General features: G+C 42.7%; 1 protein-coding gene across 2 annotated transcripts in view; it reads right to left on the reverse strand.

Moving 5' to 3' along the window:
* syne3 (spectrin repeat containing, nuclear envelope family member 3) overlaps positions 1-25,275 on the reverse strand; it is a 45,644-nt gene that overhangs the window by 11,888 nt on the left and 8,481 nt on the right. For both annotated transcript variants that reach the window (XM_080042045.1, XM_080042044.1), the window contains exons 5-14: positions 22,121-22,276; positions 21,393-21,749; positions 18,554-18,690; positions 16,540-16,714; positions 14,309-14,491; positions 13,301-13,444; positions 10,150-10,284; positions 7,161-7,322; positions 4,391-4,563; positions 1-217 (exon numbers count right to left, since the gene is read on the reverse strand). The exon at positions 1-217 is cut by the window's left edge and continues 318 nt beyond it. In XM_080042045.1, coding sequence (XP_079898171.1) covers positions 1-217; positions 4,391-4,563; positions 7,161-7,322; positions 10,150-10,284; positions 13,301-13,444; positions 14,309-14,491; positions 16,540-16,714; positions 18,554-18,690; positions 21,393-21,749; positions 22,121-22,276 — 1,839 coding nt within the window. The remainder of the gene's footprint in view (positions 218-4,390; positions 4,564-7,160; positions 7,323-10,149; positions 10,285-13,300; positions 13,445-14,308; positions 14,492-16,539; positions 16,715-18,553; positions 18,691-21,392; positions 21,750-22,120; positions 22,277-25,275) is intronic.

The raw sequence follows: 25,275 nt of genomic DNA on the forward strand, positions 1-25,275 counted from the left end.
CCTCTCCTCTCCCTCCAGGCTTCCTCCTCCTCTTCCAGTCCCTGATCTCTCCATCCCGTCATGTTGTTGTTGATGTCCTGTGTGCCTGCTGCTGGAGCCTCCCCCCCTGGCCTGGCCTCCCTCTGCCCCCACACGGAGCTCTGTTGGCGGGGCTGTGCTGTGTGGAGACCAGCCTCCAGCCCCCTGGGAGTCAGACTCTGTGGAGCTGTTCAGCAGCCTGGAAGAGAGAGACAGACAAAGGGTTAAGATGTTCCATAACCAGCCCACCGCTACCTGTAATGCATCACTAACACATTATTTATTTTCATTTATTTGAAAGGTTTAAGATATCATCCATATACTCTGCACCTAAAACACTCCAGAGACTGAGCTTGAATGTTCATTATTCAACTCTAAAATGTGAAAGCTTTTCAAACACCAAGTGACTGGAAATAGTGATCAAACAATGTCAAACTTCAGTGGCTGCTGTGGAAGCTCATTTGGTTTCTTGGAGGATAAATGTTTGTGAGTAAAAGGTGTTTGTGATATACACTCACCGGCCACTTTATTAGGTACACCTGTTCAATGGCTTATACAAACAAAAAGTTAATCAGCCAATCACATGGCAGCAATTTAATGCATTTATGCATCTACACGTGGTCAAGACAATGTACTGAAGTCAAATCGAGCATCAGAATGGGGAAGAAAGGGGGTTTAGGTGACTTTGAACATGGCATGGTTGATGGTGCACGGCAAGATGGATCCATACTTTCATGTTGTTTACGCCAAATTCTGAACCTGCCATCTGAATGTCGCAACTGAAATCGAGACTCATCAAACCAGGCATGATTTTTCAATATTCTATTGTCCAATATTGGTGATCCTGTGAGAATTGTAGCCTCGGTTTCCTGTTTTTAGCTGACAGGAATGGCACCTGGTGGGGTCTTCTGCTGCTGTAGCCCATCTGCTTCAAGGTTGGTCGTGTTTTGCGTTCAGAGATGGTATTCTGCATACCCTGGTTGTAACGAGTGGTTATTTGAGTCACTGTTGCCTTTCTATCACCTCAAACCAGTATGCCCATCCTCCACTGACCTCTGACTTCAACAAGGCATTTTACGTCCTCACAAATGCCGCTCTCTGGATATTTTTTCTTTTTAGGACCATTCTCTGTAAACCCTAGAGATGGTTTAGAGTGAAAATCCCAGTAGATCAGCAGTTTCTGAAATACTCATAACAGCCCTCCTGGCATCCTCAACATTGCCATGTTCAAAGTCACTTAAAACCCCTTTCTTCCCCATTCTGTTGCTCGGTTTCAACCTCAATAAGTTGTCCTGTCCAGGTCTACATGCCTAAAAGCTTTGAGTTGCTGACATGTGATTGGCTGATTAGTTATATGTGTTAACAAGAACATGAACCGCTGTACCTAATAAAGTGGCCGGTGAGTGTATAGCGCCATAATGATATCTTAATTGTTGGTTTAACGATGGGTGAAATGACTAAATCCAGTATATGCTCATTTTACAAAAAACAATCAAAACACTGTCTATCCGCACATGAAGGGACGATCAGTCATAGTGTTTCTTTCTAGCTGAGAGAGGCAGAGACAAGATAGAGAGAGAGAGAGATGTATTTGAGAGTTTTATTATACTGATAACAGAAACACTCATATTTGAACCTATGCAGCTGTCTGCTCCGCTCACGCTCCTATAGTGAAAATGAAACCTAACTATCTTCACCTTAAAGACTTACTTCACCGTTGGAAATATGAAGGTGTATTGAACTCTGAGATCCTAAGTAGTATAAATGTGCAAACATTTTAGAAATCGGTTCATCCTAGCCTGAGAAAAGGCAGAAAGAGTGTTTTATGGTCTCACTGCCTAACCCTACATTTTCTCATGCGTGACATCACACATGGTAAAATGTAGGGTTAGGATTAACAGGAATGCTGGTCCAAGTGAAGATTGAGGGAAGACTGAGGGAAGAAAATCCTCATTCATTATATTATAATAGCGATTTTATAATGGTTCCATATGGGTGAAGTATTCCTTAAGGTGGTCTGTTATTAATGTGGAGCAGCTTTTAATTCATTAATAGAAATACACATTTTTACTCAACACAATGATTGTGTTGCTTGGCTTGCGTCAGTACATTACAGTTTTCAGTTCATAAATAAGACCTGTTTTTTTCTTTGTAAATAAGTTGTTTTTCTTAATATTATTTTTATGAGTGAGCTAGTACAACACAAGGCTTTTATCCTTTTTTTACACATTTTTAAAGGATGATAAAATATACACACTCATCGAACGTAAATAATTTGTTTAGTCAATATCGCACACCCTTAGCAAGCGCCATTCAACTTTGTTTAGTTGCAAGCTAATATTATACTCTGGTTGCAGGAAGTTGTTTAAATGATGGAGCTGGGCTCATTAATAACTACATGAGTAATAGAACATTACTTCTGCTACTGAGCAGTTATCAAAGACTACAGTTCACTATGTTTGGGTTTGATTATTGTAATTTAAACTTTGATCATATTTCTATTTTATTATCTGACCCACTGATGGCATGTTTTCTCCTTTATTTGTGGATCATTGCAGCAGTGTTGATGGATACATTGATAAGGAATACTCACACAAGGTAAACTGCCCAGAGCACAGAACGTTTGGCTGCTGCCTTGTTGTTTAATGCTTTGAACACGCTGAGAAAAGGTGAGCGGAGACAGCCGCTTCAGGGGTGGGTTCACACTTTGGTGGACCATAGGGGTTAGGGGCTAGCCTGGAAATCCAGACCTGCCGCTAGGCGCTGGCAAATAAAATGTGCTGTGGCTGTTGGTCTGGAAACTCTCCATTGAAGCTCATTTAATATGTCAAGAAATCCTGACTTACCAATCAAATCGTTCTTCCTGATATGGGCAAGGCAAGGCAAGGCAAGGCAATTTTATTTATAGAGCACATTTCAGGCACAGGGCCACTCAAGGTGCTTCACAGGGTTAAAATCAAATAAAGAATACAAATACAAAAAAAAAAAAAAAAAAAAAAAAAAAAATGAACAAATTTAAAACATGGATAAAAATACAACATTTAAATAAAAGAATTAAAACATTTTACCAAAAAAAAAAAAAAAAAAAAAATTACAGGTTAAAAGGGAAACAAGAACGTTTTGAGACCCGATTTAAAAGAGCTGAGAGTCTCAGCGGACCTCAGACTCTCTGGCAGTCCGTTCCAGACATTGGGCGCATAAACGCTGAATGCCGCCTCTCCCTGTTTAGTCCTAGCTCTGGGGACTTTTAAAAGACCTGTCCCAGACGACCTAAGGGCTCTGGGCGGCTCATAACGTATCAGCAGATCAGTAATGTATTTTGGCCCTAAACCATTTAAGTCTTTGTAGACCATCATGGGCGGGCCAGAGCCCTATGTATGGGGCTCTGGGGCGGACGTAACCGGATAACGACAGTGCTGTGCATGCGCCACCGAAGCCGTGATAGTAAACATCAAAGATGGCTGTGGATATGTTGTTTGAGTTTGAGACGGCTTTCGCCTTGACACTTAGCGATTTGGAAGATGGCACTCAAATCTTTCATTAGCAAGTAATGCTGGGCTTACACTAGAGGACTTTTAAAATACTTTGAAAAGACTGAAGACTGAAACCCTCTTACATCTAAAGACAATCAACTCACACCTGAAGACAACTAGTCATTAGTTTTCAGTCACAGAGTGAGATTTTGAAAAGACAGGGGGTCTCATATTGCAAGACTACAACTAGATTCCTTTTGAGATTAATATTATTTCCGCAAACGCGATTGTGATTATTTAATAAAAAAAAATGTAATTCAATAACCCGCTGTTCGCTAAACGAACGGGGCTTAATACGTCACCTTGTTCATTGCTCTGATTGGTCGTAGTGCTATCCAATTAAGTGCAGTGGCATTTGAAATGCACGCGTAGGTGCCACCCCTTGCGTTGGAAAGGTCTATTGATCGTGGCCAGACCCTCTATCGTTCAAGATATCAAGGTCTGGATTCTCAGGCTAGTTAGAGGCTGTTTACATTGTAACAATTTCAGCATAAACAAACAACTATTTTTCACGTTTTAGGCCGTGTGTTGAGGGGCTTCAAAAGTACACAATTGAAACCAGGTTCCAGAGTGAAATTATTACGCAACTCCAGTGTCACCATGTCAATAGCAAAGCTGCTACCTCATGTGACATCACGGCTCCACTCCCCACATGGCCAACTACTGGCCTGGCATGCATACTACAGCTATTTAGGTCCCGTTAGTAGATCTGTGAGCATGTGGAGTGCTTTCCTAAATGAGGAAGTTTTTTAAAACGTAAAAGCAAAAACTCCTCAGTTTTTAGCGAGACGGTTGTGGTTGTAAATGTAGCCTAAGCATAGCAAGCTTCCTCCAGGTACCTGTGCAGATTGAGGCTCATGTTGTAGAGGGCCAGCCAGGCCTCTCGTAGGCGGGCCATGTCTCTGAGGATGTGGACCTGTCCCTCCTCTGAAGTCCTCTCTAACACCCCCTGACCCTGGGCTGACATCTGCTGCAGCTCCAGCTCCTTCTCTGGAAACTCTCCCAGTGCTCTCTGTTGGACAATAAAACACTTGAAGAAAAAGGCACACTAGCCCTGTGTTCCAATCCCCATACTTCCCTACTATTTAGTATGCCAGAAAAAGATTTAGGATCTCCCAATACATGCACGTCAATTGTAGTATACTAAAAATACATAAATGCCCCACTAACTCCAATAGCATTTTGGAGTATTACTCCTTACTCTTGACATTTCTCGACATAATGAAAAAAAAACGTCCTTATCTGATTTTTTTTCTCTCTCCTGTGGCCCTAAAACTCATCTGTACTTTAGTATGTAGTGTAGTAAAAAAGAAAAAGTATGTGATTTGGAACGCAGGGTATGTCATATTTTAAAAGTATTAGTCGTACAAAAAGGAATCCCTCTCAATGATCACTTAAGCCCTACTGGAGTGTAGCGGTGTGTTTATCCACATAGTTGTATGAGTGATTGCCTTACAATTCATTTGATGATAACGTTTTATATCAATGTAAAATGAATGATTGTCAAAATGATTTAAAAACTGGCCAATGTTGTAATGAATCGTGATAATCAAAAGCCTTTTACCCCAGAACCCTGCTATAATGACTTGTTATTCAAATTATTTTATTAGGATAACCCCTTGAGATGAAACCATCTCGTTTTCGAGGGGGTCCTTACTACATATTTTTAACATACAAAAAGAAAAAAGAAAATATATATAACAAAAATACATAACATGACTAGTGCTGTCATACGAGTAAAATATTTAATCGCGATTAATCGCATTAATGTCATAGTTAACTCGCGATTAATCACATTTTTATGCTTTTTAATGGTCTTATCACACCCTTGTAATTCAGTGTAGGCCTATTTCTTCTAAAATATCATAATTTGCAATTCAGTGCAAATAGCCCACAATGTAGTCCGGTTTCTGCTTCAAAATAAAAGTCAGAATTGACTTGACGTTTAGCCGTTTTGCCAGTTAAATGATATTAATGTGAAATTACGCTGTAGGAAATGTTCCATTTGAATGAACAGTAACAACTTAACTGCGAGCCATTTGTATAGTTTGTGGTGTTTCAGTTGTTCTAACATTATTAGTGTTAGAACATGTGAAAAAACCACAACGTTTGCTAGGCCATGAAGAGCGTTAATCGCTGATAAAAAAATGAATGCCGTTAAAATGGGTTTGCGTTAACGCCGTTAATAACACATTTAACTGACGGCACATAACATAACATAACACAACATAACATACAGACGCACACATATTAAGTGCCTGACATCAATCTTGCATAGTAGTTTTCAGAGAAAAAATAAAATAAATACATTACACACTTTTTGTAAACAATGATGACAAAAAGTGAAGTAAAACATTTCATTACAATGCGTGATAAGTAACATAAACAACTGTTTTTAAAGAGAGATGAGAGAGCTTGCTGCGGGGAAAGGAAAAAGCATGAAATGTGTTCTTTTGAACTTCAAAACCTAATTACATGCCTGTGGTGAAGCATACATCTCCTCAGATACAAATCTACAATTTAAGATAACCTATCTGAAGAAATGTCTGGACAAGATTAGTAACTAGATTTGGCTGAGCGTTTGATTGATATGAAATCACAGGAAAACTGCAGTTCTGCTTTTTAAATCTGTCTTCTAACATCTTCCAACATCTCAGTCCACTGGCCACACCAATAGACAATCATTTACTCTCAGGTGAAATGTGATCATGCTAAGTTGGTTTTTCAGTCCTGCTACCACTGACACCTGAGGTCTATTGCAGAAATACACCCAGAGTTTATTTTTTTTCCAACCGTCAGAAATGGTTTTGTGTTTATCCATATAGATGACTGTTATTCTCTTCATAGCTGACTAAGATAAGGTGCTGTTACCCAGCTACAACCAGTCCAAAACTATGCATCCAGACTACTTCCTCACATTAGGGTGGTAGGATGGCCTAGAGGAAAGGTGGCCGACCATTAACCATGAGGTTGCTGGTTCGATCCCCGGCACCGGACAGGAGGGTGTTAGTTGTACCATTGTGTCCTTGAGCAAGACACTTAACCCCAAACTGCTCCAGGGGCACTGTACTGCGACTGACCCTGCGCTCTGACCCCCTCAGAAGTGTGGTAGCTTGAGAGGGGATATGCAAAAAGACAAATTTCAATGTAACCAACCATTGACTAATAAAGTAATTTACCTTAATTATACTCACACCACCCCAGTTCTAATGTCACTACACTGGATTCCATTTAAGGGTCGTCCTCCATACCTTTGAGGTTTTGAATGGTCTTATTCCGTACTGGTGAAGTGCTAATGCCGTACACAAGTTAAAGTTGTTCATTTGTTATTCATCCCTAACCCTAAAGCCTTGTTTCCACTGAGTGGTTTGGTTCGGTAAGGCTCGGTATTTACTTATTTGCGTTTCCACTTTCAAAAGTCAGAAAGGGTTCCAAATAATAAGCAAACCATGCTGCACCTATTTTTGTCACCCTTTCATTGGGGTACCAAGCAGTCCCAAAGGGTCCTAAAAAGGGTAGAGCTACACACTGCAGTCGGTCGGCAACAGAATAGGCATTTCCGTGTGAGAGATAAACCGCTGTACACACACAGACACACACACAGTGTACCTGGGCTTCCTGCGTGCGGCCCTCCACGCTCCACTCTCCTGCTGTGCTGTGGAAAGACTCCAGCTTCTGCTTCATGATCATCAGCCACTTCTCCATGTTGAGCAGACTGTTGTGGAAGCTCTCATGGTCTGTGATGTCCTCCTCACTCTCTGACACCTTCATCTAAACACACAAGGAGCAGGTCAGTGGCAGCAGGGGGGACATATTTACAATGTATGAAATGCAACAAAGTCAGTGATTTTTAACAGCCAAAAATATATCTGTCTGATTATGTTAAGAGTGATGTGCAGTCGCTGCCATGTTGTTTAGTATGGAAGATTCTTTTTAGACAATCATGATGACTGTCAACTTCAGATGAAATGCCCTTTTTAGAGAGCTCACAGGCAAAGTGACCAGTAGGTGTCACATTTGGCTTGTTTACAACATTATGTAAAGAATGTAAAGACCCCCCCCCCCCCCCCCCCTAGAATCCTTTTTGGTTTGAGTTCAAATCATATTATTCATTTTCACTTTTTTTTCCACTAAAGGCCGGAGTCATGACAGTGTAGTGTCTCACCCTCAGTGTAATGTCTCACCCTCAGTGTAATGTCTCACCCTCAGTGTGGTGTCTCACCCTCAGTGTAGTGTCTCACCCTCAGTGTAATGTCTCACCCTCAGTGTAATGTCTCACCCTCAGTGTAGTGTCTCACCCTCAGTGTAATGTCTCACCCTCAGTGTAGTGTCTCACCCTCAGTGTGGTGTCTCACCCTCAGTGTAATGTCTCACCCTCAGTGTAATGTCTCACCCTCAGTGTGGTGTCTCACCCTCAGTGTAATGTCTCACCCTCAGTGTAATGTCTCACCCTCAGTGTAATGTCTCACCCTCAGTGTAGTGTCTCACCCTCAGTGTAATGTCTCACCCTCAGTGTAGTGTCTCACCCTCAGTGTAATGTCTCACCCTCAGTGTAGTGTCTCACCCTCAGTGTAATGTCTCACCCTCAGTGTAATGTCTCACCCTCAGTGTGGTGTCTCACCCTCAGTGTAATGTCTCACCCTCAGTGTGGTGTCTCACCCTCAGTGTAATGTCTCACCCTCAGTGTAATGTCAGTGTATTGTCTCACCCTCAGTGTAATGTCTCACCCTCAGTGTAATGTCTCACCCTCAGTGTGGTGTCTCACCCTCAGTGTAATGTCTCACCCTCAGTGTAGCGTCTCACCCTCAGTGTAATGTCTCACCCTCAGTGTAATGTCTCACCCTCAGTGTAATGTCAGTGTAGTGTCTCACCCTCAGTGTGGTGTCTCACCCTCAGTGTAATGTCTCACCCTCAGTGTGGTGTCTCACCCTCAGTGTAATGTCTCACCCTCAGTGTAATGTCTCACCCTCAGTGTGGTGTCTCACCCTCAGTGTAATGTCTCACCCTCAGTGTAATGTCTCACCCTCAGTGTAATGTCAGTGTAGTGTCTCACCCTCAGTGTGGTGTCTCACCCTCAGTGTAATGTCTCACCCTCAGTGTGGTGTCTCACCCTCAGTGTAATGTCTCACCCTCAGTGTAATGTCTCACCCTCAGTGTAATGTCTCACCCTCAGTGTGGCGTCTCACCCTCAGTGTAATGTCTCACCCTCAGTGTGGTGTCTCACCCTCAGTGTAATGTCTCACCCTCAGTGTAATGTCTCACCCTCAGTGTAATGTCTCACCCTCAGTGTATTGTCTCACCCTCAGTGTAATGTCTCACCCTCAGTGTGGTGTCTCACCCTCAGTGTAATGTCTCACCCTCAGTATAATGTCTCACCCTCAGTGTAATGTCTCACCCTCAGTGTAATGTCTCACCCTCAGTGTATTGTCTCACCCTCAGTGTAATGTCTCACCCTCAGTGTAATGTCTCACCCTCAGTGTGGTGTCAGTGTAATGTCTCACCCTCAGTGTGGTGTCTCACCCTCAGTGTAATGTCTCACCCTCAGTGTAATGTCAGTGTAATGTCTCACCCTCAGTGTGGTGTCTCACCCTCAGTGTAATGTCAGTGTAGTGTCTCACCCTCAGTGTGGTGTCTCACCCTCAGTGTAGTGTCTCACCCTCAGTGTGGTGTCTCACCCTCAGTGTAGTGTCTCACCCTCAGTGTAGTGTCTCACCCTCAGTGTGGTGTCTCACCCTCAGTGTGGTGTCTCACCCTCAGTGTGGTGTCTCACCCTCAGTGTAATGTCTCACCCTCAGTGTAGTGTCTCACCCTCAGTGTAATGTCTCACCCTCAGTGTGGCGTCTCACCCTCAGTGTAATGTCTCACCCTCAGTGTAATGTCTCACCCTCAGTGTAATGTCTCACCCTCAGTGTAATGTCTCACCCTCAGTGTAATGTCTCACCCTCAGTGTAATGTCTCACCCTCAGTGTGGTGTCTCACCCTCAGTGTAATGTCAGTGTAGTGTCTCACCCTCAGTGTGGTGTCTCACCCTCAGTGTAGTGTCTCACCCTCAGTGTGGTGTCTCACCCTCAGTGTAGTGTCTCACCCTCAGTGTAGTGTCTCACCCTCAGTGTGGTGTCTCACCCTCAGTGTGGTGTCTCACCCTCAGTGTGGTGTCTCACCCTCAGTGTAATGTCTCACCCTCAGTGTAGTGTCTCACCCTCAGTGTAATGTCTCACCCTCAGTGTGGCGTCTCACCCTCAGTGTAATGTCTCACCCTCAGTGTAATGTCTCACCCTCAGTGTAGTGTCTCACCCTCAGTGTGGTGTCTCACCCTCAGTGTAATGTCTCACCCTCAGTGTAGTGTCTCACCCTCAGTGTAATGTCTCACCCTCAGTGTAGTGTCTCACCCTCAGTGTGGTGTCTCACCCTCAGTGTGGTGTCTCACCCTCAGTGTGGTGTCTCACCCTCAGTGTAGTGTCTCACCCTCAGTGTGGTGTCTCACCCTCAGTGTAATGTCTCACCCTCAGTGTGGTGTCTCACCCTCAGTGTAATGTCTCACCCTCAGTGTAATGTCTCACCCTCAGTGTAATGTCTCACCCTCAGTGTGGTGTCTTACCCTCAGTTGGTGGTGTAGGTATCTCCAGTCAGACTGGAGCTTCTCAAACTGAGTCCTGTTGCTCTGGCTGGAGGAGACCACAGTCTCCAGGGCTGTGAGGTGGGCTGAACACTCCTCGAGCTCCTTCTGGATCACCTGCACACACACACACACACACACACACACACACACACACACACACACACACACACACACACACACACACACACACACACACACACACACACACACACACACACACACACACACACACACACACACACACACACACACACACACACACACACACACACACACACACACACACACACACACACGGGGAATAGTACAACAACTGTTGTTTATTATTCATCATAATTTTCTAAATATATAATCTTTAGATAACTAAACTTTGGATATCAGGTGCAACTATTTTCAGTATGATATTGCTAAATCAATCACTTTGACAACCGTTAAAGTAGAAAGTGATCACCTGACTCAAGGCTCTGCAGTGTGATTGTCTCATTGAGAGTGGAAAGGTACACATTAGGGTAACATTAGTTAGTTTTTTAGTTTAAGTCTTTATTTGATTTGAAGTATAATTCTGAAAAGGCAAATGGTTATTTCATGTGTGACATATTGTGATGTGATATGTACCGTAATTTTCGGACTATAAGCCGCACCCTTTTCCCCATTTTTCGACCCTGCGGCTTATATAACGGTGCGGCTAATAATATAATAATTACACAGTACAGTATATGTTCTGTAGCTACTAGGGATGGGCGTTAATAATCGAGTACTCCTCGTTTCAAATTAACTCGATTGGTGGATGAGGAAAATCTTTATTTATTTTTATTTTTTTGTGTCTGTAGCCTTTAACCCATTGATGACTATGGCAATCTAGGATGCATGTCCTTAATGCCTGAGGGTTTTCTGAAAAAATAGTATGAATTGTAAAGTCTACCAAAACCTTAATATCTAAGCCTGTGTAGCACATAGAAACATGAAATAAAATACATTTAAAAGTTAAGGTTCACAGGTTTTATTTAAACATGCTCCCTTAGCGCTTACAAACCAACACATTTTTCTAAAAATCGTCAAAATTAGATGGGGGAGAAAAAAAATAATAATATAAAATATTTAAAAATAATGTGCTAAACGAGGTTATAATCCTGCTTCCTTTTAGCATGGATAGTAGTGACTGAGTGTGCAGTGGAGGGATAAAGATAGACAGATATAGGAAGGAGAAGATAGCTTTATTTTTTTATTTAGTTCAGTTATCACTGGCACCATAAATCCGACTTCCCAGTACAACTGCAACGCAGACTGACTGTCGGGAGCCGATCAGCTGGTCCAAACGGCTGTATACCAACGAAACTGAAACTTAACTATCGCCTGGCTGGGCTGAATTTGAGTTGGAGCAGCAAAATATAGCCCAAATTCATAAATATTGTTAATAAATAGATGCAATGTGTTGTGTGATTTTCGTCAGTAGTCTATAGTAGACCTTGATTCTGCGCTCCGAATGCCACTAACTGTTCTGTAATACACTATCGCTGACACAGCTGGCATATTTTCTTTTTTAATTATTTACTTATTAATTTTTTTGAGAGGCGTGATTTTCGGCAAACCACACATTTTTTGGGCGGTCACGTGGTCTTAAAAAATCAACAAAACCCACCTCATGTGTATTTGAACCAATGACGGTGCATTCTATGTTGCGCACGCCATGAAAATTAGATAAAGTAACAATGCTGCGCCACGCAGCATCAGGCAGGAGATACAATGTGGCATCGCGCAGCAGCCGTCATCAATGGGTTAAGCCGGCGGGCCGCCCCTATTTTAAAATGTTATATACGTGTACAAAACGGATAAAATAAAGTTTATCAAAATTAAATATTTTGATGCAAGTGCAATAAACTGAGCGTTGTGTCAAACATCAACTGCAAATAACTGCCACCTCCGTGCCACCGCAGCGCAGCCTGTGTTCTCCACAGCACCGCGGAGCTGAACACGGTCTCTCCTTTCTCCAGAACATTTTCAGGAATATAACTGTCCAATTATTTCAAAGCAGATGATAAAGTTACGTTTATAAAAAGGGGAGATGACACCTGTTACTCTCAGTTAGTAATGAGTAGACTCCAGGTGAGCATGCAAGGTGCTCTCTGCTTGGAAAGAAAAGTAAAGAAGAAGCAAGGCTTACTTCAGGCACATTCGCTCCGAGCCAACAACAGTTAAGAAGCCTTCAATAGGGAATATGGGGATGAGATTCAAAAACCGACTGGAGTAACGTTCCGTTAATGAGGAATTAGTCGCGGTAATTAGTCACGGACACGGAGTGAGCATTACACGGTTGGATATACAACTGCTAAGTCTACTGCTTTGGTGAGTTATTTATATGTATTTAAATTGTAGGACAATCATTTTATATTATTTGCTGCCCTTCTTATTTTAAATGGTGACTTAGGCTATTTTTTTTGTTACAACTACAGCCCATGCTTTTTTTCTCCCCACCGCAGACCTACTTGATCGGTTTAAATTGTGGCCCGTCTATTTACTTTCAGTGAGGAAAAGGTGTTTTAAACTTGTGGGAAAAAAATCCTTAATATCATATGGCAACTGTGACTGTTTGACATAAGCATTGAGCGCTTTATTGCGGTGAACCGTTGTTCTGCAGACAGATGCGTTGCGTTCTAAAAATAGAAAAAAGTTTAACGAGGAATCGATTGATCCTCAAGGAATGCAAGCGATCACACGAGTAGCGAAAACACTACTCGTGCCCATCCCTACTAGCTACTATTGCACTAAATGGTAACACTTGAATACGTTATGCAAATATGCAACTTGTTTGTTGAAATGTTAATAAATGGGAGCTTCCTCAAGCAGCCATCTCTTTCCCGACAATCCCCTCTGTGCACAAACTCTTACATATTAATGTAATGTAATGTAAGGTAATTAAACATTATAACACCTGCGGCTTATAGTCCAGTGCGGCTTATAGTGCGGAAAATACGGTATATATATTTTATATTGTATTGTATTCTGTGTTGACCAAACTGCAAACAGCAAACTGCTGTATTCTGGTACAAAGCATCTTTCTGTGATTAGCATCTTTGTGAGATTAATGTGATTTTTGTACAGACAGTTGGCCTGACCCTGGCATTGAACTCACCATCAGCTGGTCTGACTTGCTCTTCTTAGCCAGGATGTCAGGCTGGAGTGTGTCGGCTGCCAGCAGTCGGCCACGCAGAGCAGCCATCTTGGAGCGAATGGACTGGTAGGCGTCATCAAAGCCCTTGGTTCTTGAGATTAAGCCCTGAGTGTGGCAAAGATGTGAGGTTATCAAAGAGTGTAGTTATACAGCAGTCAGACAGTATCCACAGGCTTGACCCTGATTTAGCCAAAGAGCAGCTTTCTTCTTCTTGCCTATATAATATGTTCATTTTTCCACATGGTTCGGATAGTCCACATTCAAACTGAGTATGCTGCTAAAGGAGTACTTGTACTTTTTATTTATTTTTTGCTTGTTGCCTCACTCCCCGTTTCAAGACAAGGCGACAGCAACAATACCTTTAACTGTGCATGGATCTTTAAAGGATAAATGGGCAATGGTCGCTCATGGCTAGTTAACCTAGCTTAAATGCTGGTAGTCAATGGGAACCCTTCAACAAGTTCATCCCATCACAGGTTGGCCTGTCTCCATTGACAGTCAGAAGATAAACTTTACAACATCACTAAACGCTCCTGTGTGCTTGTTGGGTCTTGTTTACTTACCACGTTATGTTGTGCTCTATATCTTTTACACGTACAGCTTGCAGTGCTCATGGGCAAACCATTGCAAGTCCCAACACACATACAGAAGCGTTAACTCATGTTGTAAAGTTTATCCTCTGACTGTCTGCGTTCAGGCCTGTGATGGGGTGAACTTATTGAAGGGTTCTTTTTTGTTTTGAAGGTTTTTGAACTGCATCAAGTGATTCATGGACTAGCAGTATTTGAGCTGAGCTATCTAACAATGAGTGACCCTTGCCCATGTCTCCTTCCAAAATGCACGCACAGTCAAAGAAAAATGGTTTCCGTCGCCTTGTCTTGAACCCCGAAAAGTGAAACGACAAGCTAAACATAAAAACAAGTTGAACTTTTCCTTTAAGCCAGATGAATGCTGGTTAGCCTGTGGTACCTGTAGCTGGCTCTTCCTCTGCAGTAGCTGTGTGTGCAGCAGCTGTCTGTTCCTGGCTGCAGCACTCAGCTGCTCCTGCAGGCCGTCAGCTCTCTCTGCTCCAAACACACAGTCCAGCAGCTCCCCCTCACCCTGGAGACCACCCACACGCTCCTGGAGCACCACACTCTCCTCTAGAAGATGCTGCAATGGAGGAGGAGGAAACAACACCTTTTATATAGGCAATCCCTCTCCTTCACACAGTGGAAATCAAAAGTATTCAACCCCCATTGCAAATGGAGCGTAGTTCACGCAGGATACGGAGTCAAGCCGGCTGTCAAACTATGAACGTCAGCTGAGAGCCAGCTTCCGTTCCCAGCATCCCATTGGCCATCAACTCAAGTGGCGCCTTATTTAAGCTGCTCTAGCCTGTCTACTGGTGCTGCTTCCTCTGCAAGCTCTTGAAACCCACCTCCACCCCACCACTTCCTTGTTTACTGTATTTATGTCAATGTCATTTCTGTTGTCATTGACGCTTGTTCTGTTCTGAACCTTAGGGGTCCTTGCTGCAGATCTCCTCACCTTTCGGCATTCCATGTAGCTCATGGAGGTCAGAGGGACGGCTCTCTCTGCCTTAAAGCTTTCCACGTGTGGGCGTGCGGGTGTGGAGATCCCAGATCAGAACCATACTGCCAAACATAATTACTGCAAAGTATTCTGCTAATTGAAATAAACTTCTATTTCGACTAAAGTATTCCTGACTGAAAAGAGGTTTATTGGCAACATTTAAAAAACAATGTAGGCTGTTTGCAATAAACAAATGAAACAAGAACAATTCAAATAGCTCAACTCAACATAACTAATATCACACGTGGTTTCTCCAAATCCAACAAAGAAATGCCACGTTTGATGACTACTAGTCTCAAAAGGATTCAACCCCCTAAACAGAACTATGCTTGAATAGTTTTGATTGCAACAGTAAATGCTCCATACTGTTGACCACGGTGAAGAGCATTCACACATGACTGCACCATATAATTACAAGTGAATATTTAGAGTCAAATCCACAGCTAACGCAACTCCCTCCACCATCTTCTTTGTCTTTAGACTTGAAATTGGAGTCCCAATACATGCACGTCAATTGTAGTATGCTGAAAATACATAAATGCCCCACTAACTCCAATAGCAATTTGGAGTATTCGTCTTAAATCTCGACATAACAAAAAAAACTTCCTTATCTGATTTCTTTTCTGTACTATGACCCCTAAAACTCTTCTGTAATTTAGTATGTAGTGTCGTAAAAAGAAAGAGTACGTGATTTGGAACGCATGGATTGTTTCTCCTCACTGTTTTAGGTAATGGTATAACAGTAGAGAGTGAGACAGGAAGCTTTGAGAGAGTGTGTGTCTGATGCCACAAAGTCACAGCACATTGAGAAACCAATTAGAGGAACTTAGTGAGTGGGAAAATAGATTGTAGTTTAGTGTCTAGATAGTGAGACGTTTAGATCATTCTGTGACATTACACACGGTTATCAGACTCATTGGTTTGTGGGAAAGATAACTCCCACAGTCTCATGAAATATGGATCTGACAAGAAGATCAAAAAGATGCTGCATATTTTACACAAGATGGACTAAATATATAATTAAAAGAATGGGAATAATTTCGTAAAAGATCCAATCTAAAAGCCCAATCAGCCAAGTAAGTGAACAGGCTTATTAATACCACTGCCTCATCATTAACGGTGGGGTAAGGGATACTGGAGAATTATTTTTCTTGTTTCAGTGAATAACCCCCCACGATACATACTGTACTGTGTGTGAGCTGGAAAAGAATACCGTGTTTAAACATAACCTAGGCTCTGTAAACGGGTACGTCAATGAAGGGGGTCCAAAGTAACAAGCAATATGCCTGTTTACAGAGCCTAGCCTGTGTATGAACACCAGATATTTTTTTCACAGAAACATACGGGTAGAGATATCCACCGATTTTGACGACATTGTTTTTTGCCAACAAGCGTTCTCAATCTATGGCTAATGCTAATGTAGAATTATTACTATTATTTTGGTAACCATGACACTACTATCCACTTCAATGTGTTTTACCTCTAGCCTGGCACTCAATTTTCATTTCCCTTCAGCAGTCAGTCTGGGTCTGCGGTATGAGTTAACGTTTGTCAATTGAGCGATTCCAGACCTTCTGTACAGATGAAATGAAGTACGATGGTCTGGTAGGACCAGGCTATTTTACCTCTATGCTCTGGAGCAACATGGTGACGTTGGAGAAGTCTGTGAGCTCAGCAGAAGCCTCCAGGAGGTGGGAGACTCTGTGGCTCCACTGGCTGTAGAGCAACACAGGGTCCTGGAGACGGCTCCTCAGGCCACACTCTGACTCTGAACACAGACGGGCCGCTCTGCACTTCACACTGCAACAACAACAACACACCTTCAAGCACAGAAGACTTTCTACAGGAGGGGGCGCCCTTAGCTCAGTTGGTAGGGCGTCCCCCCCATGGGCCTCGGCCAGCAGCAGACCCGGGTTCGATTCCAGCCCGCGGTCGTTCTCTGCATGTCACTCCCCTCTCTGCCCCATTTCAACTCTGTCTCTACACTATCAATAAAAACATAAAAATGCCAAAAAAAAATCTTAAATTTTTAACCATTTGTATTAGACATTTTTGGAGAGACAGAGATGAAATGGGGCAGAGAGGGGAGAATGACATGCAGAGAACGGACCCCGGCTGGATTATAACCCGGGTCTGCTGTGAAGAGGACTGAGGGCGCACTCACACTAGGCCCTCCTTTTCGTGCCCGAGCTCACTTGTATACTAACGTCTAGAGAGTTTGGCTAGTGTGACCACGCCATCCGTATTCCAGCACTGAACACTTCCTTGGCCACAGAACACTTGGGAGGTGTGCCCGGGCACGGTACAGATGCTAATGAGATGACACGTGCACACGCACGGATACGAGGCAATCGTACTGGAGCACGGAACAGGCAGTGTGAGTGCGCCCTGAGACTCTATGGGGGAGGGGGGTCTCTAACCACTACACATACCGTTTTGTCTGTCACATTCTATTGTCAATTCAAATCTTTCTAATCCAACATGTGTGTAATTGGTCTTTACGTCTTGTAAAATTTTGTGTTTTAAATTGTTGTTTAAATGTGTTTTACTAATAAAAGTGCTTTACCTTTCATTTGGTGAAGCTATCAATAGTCAGTGCAGGAAGGAAAATTCACACCTCATGTAATAAAGTTAGACAATCGTGGTATTTTGTTTACGAAAGGTCAAGAGATGATCATTAGCAGTGAACGAGAACTACATGAAATTAATAGAAAATGTTCTAAAAAGGAAATAAATGACAAGAAATAATTGCGGGTATAGGTGTTATGTCTTACAAGAACTAACCAAAGGTGCACCCACCTCTAAATGTATGCTGTACCTTATTAGTTGTGTTTGTTTAACCTACTAATCCTACTAATGAATGATCCTGTTTTACTTTTCTTTCTTTCCGTTTCTCCGTATTTGTAAATATCAAATGTTTCTATTGTATATCTTTGTTATTTGTATTGTAACATCAACCTGCCTAATGGACTACAGATGGAAATTAGCCCCCGAGCTACAATCTGGTATTTTTACGTGTACTGCTGTATGAATGAATGATTGAATGATTTTATTTAACTATTTGATATAAAATATGAACAGCACTCTGTGTCATACATTAAAATACATAAATATCCAGGGAGGGATAACAGGAAAAAGCCCCAAGGCTCATTTCCATTGTGGTCCCTGTTGGGCAGGAGGAGAGGGCAAACAGCAGCAAATCACACATCAACATTCACAAAATGTACACAACACATAAAAACCACATACATAACAATGATCACCATTAAGACAAGCCTAATTATGGCGTCTAAGACATTGTTTCAGGGCCTTTTTAAAACTGCCTAAATTCCTGACTAACTTGAGTGTACCGGGTAACCTATTCCAAAGAGTAGCTCCAGCATAAAAAAAGGAATCCTTTCCCATGTTAGTCTTAACTCTGGGGGGAACAAAATCAGTAGAGCTACCCCTAGTGGAATGCCTGTGAATTTACTGGATTAAAATAATTTCTGAAATATTTGGGAACATCCCCACATGTACATGTTCATTAATGTGCATTGTCCTGAAACAAATCAATCAATCAATCAATAAATAAATGTAATCTACTAGGTATTAACTTGCATGCTGTTTTAAAGCGTGGAAGGCTTCTTGTCCCCGTACCTTTGATGTTCTTTGACCACAGCCAGCACGTCGTCAGAGAGGTGACGTGAGTCCTCTGAGAACCTGAACAGATCCTTCAGCTGGGCCTTCAGGAGCTCCACCTGAGACTCCTCCCCTACCAGGGTCTTCCTCACACCCTATAATATACACACACGCACACACACAGGACACACAAACACACACACGGGACACAAGCAAAGTCAGCAACTAGACACATTCACTCAGCCAATGCCATGTTCAGGGGCATAACATTCAGATTGTAAATACAAGTCAACTGAGCTATGTCAACTGGGTATGCTAGCATTTGTTGTTTCCACACATGCATGTGAAGTGTCTGTGTATGGGTATGAGAGTTCAGCACATAGGTATTCCGTAGTGTGTATGTAAAGCTCTTTTAGTTAACCAATTCAAATCCAACATGAAAGGAGAAGTGATCTGGTCCTATCAGCTAGCTTCCTGCCAGTGACTGCAGTTAGCAGTCACTGACAGGAAGTCCCTACAGCACCAAAGCATGAACACACGCAAACAAACGCTTCTTTCCAGAATGGACAACAATGAGCTCTCTATAAACATAGAGCAAAGGACTTTTTTTATTTATTTTTTTACTTTTGTTATAATGTTCTATAATTGCACAGAATTTCCTCCCATTAATGCAATCCACATTCTCAGTAACATATTGATGCTACAATGGCATATTTGGCAATGTAGATAGATTGGAGCAGTTTCCAAGGCGTGTCCCTGTGTTAAACTGAAAGTGAAAACAGACAGTGTCACAGTGAGGGTGACAGCCTGTCTAGATCTCAGACAGATGTTTAACATTCCAGTCACACCCTGCAGAGGTAGCTCCACAGGTACATCACTCTGCCTCTCAAAGAATCCCTGTGAACACTCTCTCTCTACATTCACTCACTTTGTCCCTTGTCTGTCACACGCTGCTAACATTTATAGAAAGACATATGAAATCTAAAATGCTATGGACGGCAAAGCTTTGTCAAGTTTATTCCCAATTTTCTTTGCACAATGGGCATGGCACTGCTTATCAATCTGGTGACTTGGCCAGACAAAGCGCTGGATGAACGGGGGTGTTATTTGTCAGTGTGAAGCTCCAGACAGAAATAATAATGTGAGTGTGTCTCTGAGGCATTCTCCAGTGACAGGTCCTGCAGCATTGTGTGCACTGTGTGTTAAGACATATGAGACAGCTTGTAAAACACACTTTAATGGAGATAAAGAATCGGGTCGAGAGGCATCGTGTCAGGGCATGCAGATGCTATCAGGTGCCAAAATATCGCTACGGCAATATATCGCAATATTGATATTCGTGATGTATGTATCGTATTGTCAGTTATTGTCAAAAATTATCTATATTTAAAAAAAAAAAAGGGTTTTCAAGTTAAATGGACTATTAAGTGGACTTAAGGGTAATGCATCATTCATTGGCACAGCACAGCCACTGTTTTCCTCGACTGAAGACGCCAGAGATATAGGCTTTGTGTGGGAATATCTTTAAGTATCACATTATTTCTTAAAAAGCTCAATGAAACGCATGACTCACGCACGTCTGCAGCGACACAACACTTCAGCTCAGGAGGAGTCTTTGAGCCTTTTATACCGCAAGACGTGCGCTTCTCTACTAAAATAGATGTACCTCTACAAAACACAGGAAAGATCAGAACAAAACCAGAGACTACCCAGCACAAACCTTTTTTTGTTGTAAAGTAAACCAAGCCAGCTTTATTCTTTTCTATACAATTAGGCACACAGATTTCTGTCTATTATTAATTATGTTGTTTCTACCAGTGTTTCTTACTTATTAGAAGGAGTATTCAAATAATTTTTTGGCACAAACCAAGGAATATTCTAAAGCCTGTAAAATTGTATTCAGGACAGCCCTCCTGGGATTTCAGTAACTAGGCTAATACAGTGAATTTATCAGATGAACTGTGTTACCTGGTTACCTGCCATATAAACCCATTGTTTCACAGGAAGTACCATCATATGCCCAAGGAGAGCAGTGCAGTTTGCTGAGTCTATGTCAAATTAAAGGTGGAGTCAACGATTCTGGAGAATACTTGTTGTCCAAATCAGTGAATATCTCCTAATGATCCACTACCTGTACTTGTACCTGTACTGTGTGTGCACTAAATAAATCCAGTGTTAATACATAGCCTAGGCTACGTAAATAGCCATGTCGCAAGCTACGGTAGGCACCCTTTGTTTAGCTACCCTTTGTTTACATACCATTTTACAAAGCCAGATTCTTTTCAAAACACGGACAGGTAGTGGATCATAGGAGATATTTACTGATTTTGACAAAAAGCATTCTCCAGAATGGCTGATTTAATGATGGTAATATGATGATCGCGTAGCACCCTGACTTAGTAGCGTTCATAAACACAGGATGTTCCGCTATGGTTGCTGTTAATCGTTTGGTCAGAGTTTCCAGGAAATCTCACCTGTGCAATGGCATTAATAATATCTATATAAAAACAGCATTCTTTTCACTGATGGGACATCCACATTAGCTAGAAAACCTTGGTGATCGTGCATGGATTATTATTATTAAACCGTGTGCTGTATGTCTTTTGAGCAGTAGAATCAACAACTGAACCATTTCTTGGGCTCTTCTTGAGCTCCTGCGCCAGTGGCGTGTGGAGGGGTGGGGGGGGGGGGGGTGTCGAAACCACCAGTTTGTAAGCGCTGCCATACCGAGAAATATAGAAAGAGTTTTTTTTGGAGCGGATAGTCTTAATCTACTATCTAACTTGTTTGGCGATGGCTTTGAATGTAACCAGGGTATGTAAAAAGTTAGGGACTATAGTTTTAAAGCAAAACCTACGGTGTATTTCCTCCACTGGCCGACCATGTGCTCCTCTGACTGCTCGGTGCCCTGGTGGTCCCCCCCGGGCTCCAGCTCCTGCTCCAGGCCCAGCAGCAGCCCCCTGAGGCGGGCGATGTCTTCCCCCAGGCGCTGGCACCGGCCCACGTACTGAGTGTGTGAGTGGAGGTTGGAGCGCAGGCCATCCTCCGCCTCACACAGGGCCTGTCTCAGCCTGAACCAGCCCAGCCTCAGCTCCTCTGCCTCCTCCACCACCTGCTCCGCCCCCAGGGGAGAGGTGTTGGCCCTCACCGCCTCAGCACAGCCCTCTATGTGCTGCAGGGTCTTCTCCTCAGCCGCCACGCTGTCGTCAAAAGCCTGGCAGACGCAGACAGACAGACAGACAGACAGACAGGCAGACAGACAGACAGACAGACACACACACACACACAGGAAACATCAGCATATGTGGGCAGGTGCAGTTGGGGAAAATAAATATTACAATTCGTTTAAAAAACAACAATCTTTTTCTTTTCTTTTAAACCTATTTTTATTGCTAAAACAAATATACAATCATGCAAAAGAAATATAAACAACATCAGCATAGGTAGAATGAAAAAACCCACATCCTATTTCCCACCCCACTAATCAAAAGAAAAACACCCCACAGCTCAAAATAACAACCATACAATTTGAACAGAACCAGATCGACACACTAGCCTGTTCATTGAATGTTTAATGTGTCTCACTTGTAGAGCCTGGAGCTTGCCCTCAGCAGTCTCCTCCCTGTCCATCAGATCAGACAGCTCCTTGGTCTTAGCCAGCAGCCAGCACTGGAACCTCTGAACACAGCCGCAGTACGCCTGGTGCTCCTCCGCCATCGAGTGGAGCAACGACAGACGCTCCTAACCCACAAGCAGACATAATATATTTAGCATTAGTGGCACGACAGATAGACAGACAGACAAAACAAACTTTAAACCTGTCACCAAATCCTCCAGACTGCCACTTTCAACACACACACTTTCAACACACACACACACACACACACACACACACACACACACACACACACACACACACACACACACACACACACACACACACACACACACACACACACACACACACACACACACACACACACACACACACACACACACACACACACACACACACACACACACACACACACACACACACACACACACACACACACACACACACACACACACAAAGAGACTCTTGTTTGTTTGGGTGTGTGTGTGTGTGTGTGTGTAACTTACTTGTAACTACAAGGTTGTTGAGAATCACTTTGACATTTCAAACAAGAACACGACGAGACTGAGGGAACATAGCATTATCTAAATCACAACTTTCACAATTGGAGTCAAAAGTACAGCTCTGGCAGCAGACTGCTGGTGTGTTCAGGTGAATGCATAATGTAGCTGAAGGCTGACTGACATTTCAAAAGAGCTGTGTGGGAAGAGGGAAGAGGAAAAGCAGTGAGAGGTTAGGGTTGAAGCAGCAGATGGCTGTTGTTCTAATCCAACACTATGTTTACCCTGAAAGTATCCCTGAATTCCAATTCACATACTTTTCTTTTTCCTACACTACATACTAAAGTACAGAAGAGTTTTAGGGTCACAGGAGAGAGAAAAAAAAATCAGATGAGGAAGATTTTTTTTCATTATGTTGAGAAATGTCAAGAATAAAGACGAATACTGCTAAAATGCTATCGGAGTTAGTAAGGCATTTATGTAATTTTTTTAAGGGTTCATTGATTTGGGGCCCTGTACTGTATCTCTACCTCCATTCAAAAAATGTCGTCGACCTACATCAAATGTAATGCAACTCCCACCAACAGCCAACCAAACAGCCACCCACACACCATTATCTCCACACAGACACATTTCAGCCTTCAAGTTCTGACCACAATCCTGTCCCCTTTGATATCCTTTGCTAAACATACTCTTCATCTGAATAACAATATGTACCGTATGTGTACAGCTGTGTGTGTGTGTGTGTGTGTGTGTGTGTGTGTGTGTGTGTGTGTGTGTGTGTGTGTGTGTGTGTGTGTGTGTGTGTGCGTGTGTGTGTGCGTGTGTGTGTTGGGAAACAAAGAACGAGAACAAAACCAAAGTGATGGTCTTTGTTTGCTATTGCAACAGCGTAAGAAGCTCTTTTATATACCAAGAATAGAATTGTTCTGCTTTATTCAAGATGATTACCATGCTTTCTTTAAATGCTTCAATTTCATTTTCATTCTTGGAGTTTTTGTTTTTCATTGCTTTCTCTTCCAGCGGTTCCTTTCCTTTTTAAAAGGATTGTTGTACACACATCATGCTGGCTGATATGTTTGTTCGTCTAACTATATAAATCAAGGAAGGTCTGTGTGTGTGTGCGTGCGTGTGTGTAATTCCTAATTTTTTCTCCTCAACGGCTTGACCTATCATGCTGAAATGTCACATGGCCCTTCAGTATGTACTTGGCCAGAGACTGACAGACATTTCATTTGTGAACTTTGAAAAAAAGCTTTGTTTGTGTGGAAATCCCATACGTGCAACTGGTCCGACTCATTTCAGCGGTCCCTGTCCACATCACAGGACAGTAAAGGACGGCCCTCTGACGGCCAGCACCAGCACTTCTGCGCTAAATTCATGGGCCATTGTTGTTTAGAAAAAGCAGCACTAAATGTACAGTATGTCACACCTGACGCTACTTACACCTTTCCTTGGTCCAGTGTAAATAGACAAAGCCGGCATGAAGCACTATCCAGCAGTGAAGGTATCTGTACCTATATCCCCCCTCCCCAAACAATGTGACATCTATGTTCCACTATTTATACTTTTATTTTACACCATTTATAGCCTTTTCACCCTTGATTTACCTTTGCTAGCCTTCGCTTATAAAATATTTGCCTGTGATGTTCACAGAACCTCGCGCACATCCCAACATTGACATGTAGTTGCACTGCACATGTCCACGGGTAAGGAATAGTTTAGATTAAAAAAATAAAAACAATCCACCGACTGCAGTGTGTAGCTATACCCTTTTGGGACCCTTTCGGGCGGCTTGGTACCCCAACTGAAGGGTGACAAATAAAGATATGGCACGGTACGCTTATTTTTGTACCCTTTCCAACTTTTGACAGTGGAATAAAACAAGAAATAGTTTCTGGTCCGCACCGAACCGAACCACTGGGAAAACAAGGCTTAAGCTACTGTATTGTGTATTGTCTTGGCTGTGTGCTTACTGGAACTACTGAAAGTTCTGAACAGTCTGGAGAAGGTTTTCTGTTGAGCTTTCCCTAAAACCTGAGCAATCCCCCAGTCCCCCACAGTATGATGCTGCCACCACCCAGCTCTTTATTGTCACTGCCCATGTGATGAGCAGGGCCTGCTTAGCTTCCAGACATGAGGCTTAGTCTTGAGGCAGAACTATTCCATTTTGGATTTTGTGGCACCAGAGAATCTTTCTCACAAGTCCTTTAGGTGCCTTCTTTGCAGACTCCAAGCAGTTTGTCATGCCTCAGCTCTTTCACTGAGTATTCTTTTAACTTCATAGCTTGCTTTCTTGCTCTGATGTGCATAGGCAGCTGTGAGACCTGTGAGCTGTAACATAGAGAGTTGTGTGCCTCTAAAACATACATTTTTGCCTATGTACTTTCGCTCAATTTTCATTTCCCTTCAGTAGTCAGTCTAGGCCTGCGGTATATTCTTTGGTTTTCTCCGGCCAGATTTTTGGCAGTCCAATCAGCGAACAGAGGGAGTAGCTCAGAAGCCGGCACATGACATATGTCACGACCAAACGTTGTGCGATTGGTTGGCAGATCCAGAGTGGCACTGGGCAGATCCAATAGTTTTAAACCTCAACAGATACCCACCTTCAAGTGAGGGAACGT

The sequence above is a fragment of the Ammodytes marinus genome (genome assembly GCF_949987685.1).
Source record: "Ammodytes marinus genome assembly, chromosome: 15".
Taxonomy (NCBI): domain Eukaryota; kingdom Metazoa; phylum Chordata; class Actinopteri; order Uranoscopiformes; family Ammodytidae; genus Ammodytes; species Ammodytes marinus.